At 52.5% G+C, this 4105-nt stretch overlaps 1 protein-coding gene across 1 annotated transcript in view; it reads right to left on the bottom strand.

The window, feature by feature from the left end:
• Positions 1-1284, bottom strand: part of LAMTOR5 (late endosomal/lysosomal adaptor, MAPK and MTOR activator 5) — a 4071-nt gene extending 2787 nt beyond the window's left edge. Inside the window, exon 1 of the mRNA XM_009644589.2 lies at positions 1233-1284. Within this exon, the coding sequence (XP_009642884.1) occupies positions 1233-1284 (52 nt within the window). The remainder of the gene's footprint in view (positions 1-1232) is intronic.
• Between the last annotated feature and the right edge of the window lie 2821 nt (positions 1285-4105).

The raw sequence follows: 4105 nt of genomic DNA, 5'->3' as shown, positions 1-4105 counted from the left end.
GGGCTAAAGCCGTTCCCGGCTGCGCCTGGCAATAGATCTCGGCTTGTCAGGTTGGAAAATTAAAATGTTATTGATGGGGAAAGTGAAGCGCAGGGGGATTTTTTTTATTTTTGATTTTATTTTTCTTTCCCTTTGGTCGAGCTGGGAGCTCTCTTGGGCAGCACCGAGAGCTCTGATCCCGACTGCCCAGGGGCTCCCCGCTGCATCTGCCCCTGCTGGGATGGCTTGGGTTTATATTGCCTTTTTTGAGGGTTTTTTCCCCACCCCTAGGAAGCAACACATGACAAATCCCACAAATATGCCCTACGGAGGCTGAGGGCTGCATCCCTCCCATCCCGTCAGCGCCTTCTCAAGGAAACAACCGCTCCTGAGCCCTTCCCGGCTGCAGGATTTCTGGAGGGGAGGAATTTTGGGAGAGTTGGGATTAATTAATTCAAGCCTAGGTGGAGGAGACTTTAGCAAAGCAGCAGAACAGCTGCCACATCAAAAGCAGCGCTGTTCTCCGGGCAGGGAAATGCCGGGGCTATTTTTAACCAATTAAATAGGCGATTTAGCACCAGACTGATACTCTACAAAAGAAATTCAGCACAAAAGCTCCATTAAACCCCATGGCTCCAATCAAACCCATATTTCAAATCCCAGCCCATCGCCTCGGGCCATGTTTCCCCCCCTGGGGCCGAGGCCCCCGGCTGCTCCCAGTCCCTAATTTGCCCCCGTGGATCGGGTCTGGCAGGGAGCAGTCCCAAAATCGGGCGCAGGGATGTTTATTCCTCAGTGGGAAAAGCCAGAAGGGACTAAATTCATAACGTTGGTGGGGAGCCCTGGTACTACGGGGATGGTACTTAGCGATCCAGGGCTGGAAAAATCCATCTTGCTGAGTCAGAATCGTAAACCCAGCTTTATTTTGGGGGGAAAAAGGGGAGTTTTATTTCCCACCCTTGTGCAAAGGGTCTTAGCCACGGTCTCTGCTTGCACAGCCTCTGGCCAGCCCGGCTGTGGGCACTGTGAGCTTGGTTTGGGGGTCCTCAGCCAAATCCAGGCTGGACTGTGGGGGCCCAGGACTGTGCGCTGGCCACAGAAGGGTATTTAAATTGTTAATGATTTTTTTTTTTTTTTTTTTTTTCTATTGTGGGACTCCCCAAGGGGCTGCCCGGGATGAGGCGGCGGGTGACGAACGGCCCCAGCTCCCCAGGGATGTCACATCGCGGAGGCTGCAGAGATTCCTCGCTCACCTGATGGATGCGACTGCGGGGGCTGGTGGGTGTTTTCATCGAGGCCCCCCATCCCCAAGCAGGTTGGGGTATTGCCCCTTGCATCCTCCCAGGGTGTACAAATTAAAAAAAGAAGCTGATAATTCCAGGTTTTCCTGCCTTTTTTGCCCCGTTAGCGATCCCTGGTCTTATTCCCTTGTGCTCCCAGGAGAAGCACCAAATGCAATTTGAGGTATGGGGGATACATTTCAAACCATAAATCAACATATTTACACATTATGTTCAGATTCAAACACACCCTCATTACTGAAAAAGATATTATTCCCCCTCTGCCTTCTTTTATTCTCACAAATAAATGCAGCTGAGTCTTTATTTCTACAGGATATTTATCACAGGGCCACATCATTGCACGTTGTGCTCTCACGAGCCGAGAAGTAGCAGGGTAACTTTATTCTCGTGTTTTCTTTTAGCTAAATAATCACAAATCTTTGATTCAATTCTTAACTACGCCCATCAGGGATAAATATGGGTAGAGAGGTGTGCTTGGAAAATCCAGCTGTGTTGGCTTAGCTGACAAATAACCCTGGGACGTGGGTGCGGGTGGGAGAGGTGGTGTGTTGGGGTTTGTTGTTTTTTTTTTTTCCCCTTCCTCTGTGGTTTATTAATATTTCTTTTCTACCATTAGAGATTCAGGTCTCATCTGCTTATTTCTGAGATCATCAGGGGGAAGAAAAAAAAAAAAGCCCAGGGTGGCGGAGCTGGAAGGGGTTATATAGGGCGGGAGGCGCGGGGCTGCTGCCAGACGGGGGCGGCGCGGGGGAGCCGGCTCCTGCCCCAGCGCCATGGGCCAGCTCCTGCAAACCCTCTGCTTGCTCCTGCTCATCACCTCCTGCCCCGGCGCCGTCATCACCGGGGTAAGTGCCGCTTCCAGCCCCAACCTGGGAGGTTTACTGATTTATTTAATTTTTTTAAAATTATTTTGAGGTATAAGGCAGGAAGCGGTGCCTTTTGCTGGTTGCTTCGGGGGTTTTCCCCCCAATTTCTTACTCAGTTTTCCTGATGCGTGGATGCTGTTCCCACAGCCAGCCCCGGCCCACGTGAGTGTAAAGTCACGCCAGCGAGCCGCTCTTTCTGCTTCTCTTCTCAGCACCCTGGCATGCAGGGAAAGGGGGGATTTTAGGAAGTTTTCCAGCAGGGAAAAAATAATAAACTTTATGGGCATCCCCCGGAGCATGTTCCCAACTGGGACACGGGCTTGAGCACCCCAGAGTGTCTTTCTCCCTCCCAAATTAAGAGAAATTATTAAAAGAGGGGGGGAAATAGCGGGATGTAAAGGAGAGGTACGACGCTTACCCAGCTGTGTTAATGGGCTTTCAGAGCTCGGCGTGTCTGAGAGCTCGGTGCTGCTGAGCAAGAGCTGGACCAAGGGTGATGCTAAAAGCAAGAGGAGCAGCGACTTTTGGGGACAGAATCCAGGCTTTTGTGGTGCTTCAGGAGTCCGGGTGCTGGTTTTAACTAAGCCGCACTTGGCTGAACCCCCTCCTTTCTACCCTGGCAGCAAAAAATCCTGTTTAAAACCAAGATGAAGCATTTGATTCCCGGCTGCCCCGCTGCCTCCTGGCTTTTCCTGACTGATAGGAATTTTGTGGTTGGCTTCAGCTGGCCCTTGGCTCCTCTTTTCCCCTTATAGTCAGACCTATTTCTTTCAAGCCTGTGATTTTTTCAGCTGGATCTCCCCAACCCCTATGTACACCCAGAGCTGCAAAGCCAGGTTGGGGGGAACCACCTCCCTCTGGGGCCAAATAGACCCAGCAGCTCTTGGAATTACTCCCTTAAATGAATCATTTTGAATGAGGTTGGACGTGCAGCTCCCTGGTTGCCCGCAGCCCCCATCAGCCACACCCTGAGTTTGCAGGCGAGGGTCCATCGTTGCCGAGATCTGATTTTTGACAGTATTTGGGTGTTACAAGGTGCTTTGGATGCTCGAGGAGAGTCAGGTTCCCTTCAGGAAAGGGAATACTCTGCAAAATCCCCTTATTGCCTCCCTGCGAGAGAGCTGCACCCCAAAATGATGCCCTATCCGTTGCCCTCATGTTTTTTTCCCCAGCTGCAATTTCCACACCTCTTCACCTGTACGAGCGATGGGCTTGTGGCTGGGAGCTCCTGGGAGAGAGGTGCCCCAAGGAGGGGGTGACCCTGGGGGGGTTTGGGTGAGCCCCATCGCTTCTGGGTCAGAGAAGGGTGCAATGAGCTGCTCCAGTGATGGCCAATGCAGCCTGGGGGGAAAAATGGGACCTGCTTGGTGCTCGAGGTGCCCCCATCCACCTCTTCTCAGCATCCTCGTGGGCCTCCAGGTGTGGTGGTGAGCTGGTGCAGCATTCACATCCGTGCCTCAGTTTCCCCATCCTGGGGGAAGAGGTGACCAGTTGCCGTTTTACATCTGCCTTGGGTGGGAGAGGCCGAGTCATTGGCTCTGCTCTGCTCCCATGTAACAACAAAAAAAGAAAAAAAACACTGGGCATTTGCATGATTCAGCAGGTTTTACGGGCTCAGACGGGCGACGTGTGTACGCGGCGAAGGCTCCACAGTGAGTTTATCCCTCAAATCCCTCAAGGCCATGGCTCTGACTTGGCACCAACGCTGCTTTTAAGTTGGGCAGCTGCAAACTTTTCCTCTGTCCCTCCCCTCACCGCATGCCCAAGGGATTTCCCCTGTCGCCCTGCAAACCCCATCACCCCCAATCCAACCAATGCCCTGCCCCCAAACCTCCCCAGCTTCACCCAAAATGGGAGAGCTTGGAACAACAACCCCCTCTCCCTTAAATCCCCATTAAGGGGCTACACCCAGCAGCTTGGCGTGGGCTGGTTTCTCCACTAGCCCCCGCCAGGAGACAG

This window comes from Egretta garzetta, unplaced genomic scaffold, assembly GCF_000687185.1.
Source record: "Egretta garzetta isolate BGI_Z169 unplaced genomic scaffold, ASM68718v1 scaffold688, whole genome shotgun sequence".
Lineage (NCBI taxonomy): Eukaryota > Metazoa > Chordata > Aves > Pelecaniformes > Ardeidae > Egretta > Egretta garzetta.
Note: the sequence above shows the minus strand (reverse complement) of the source record. Positions and strands in the feature narration are given on the sequence as shown.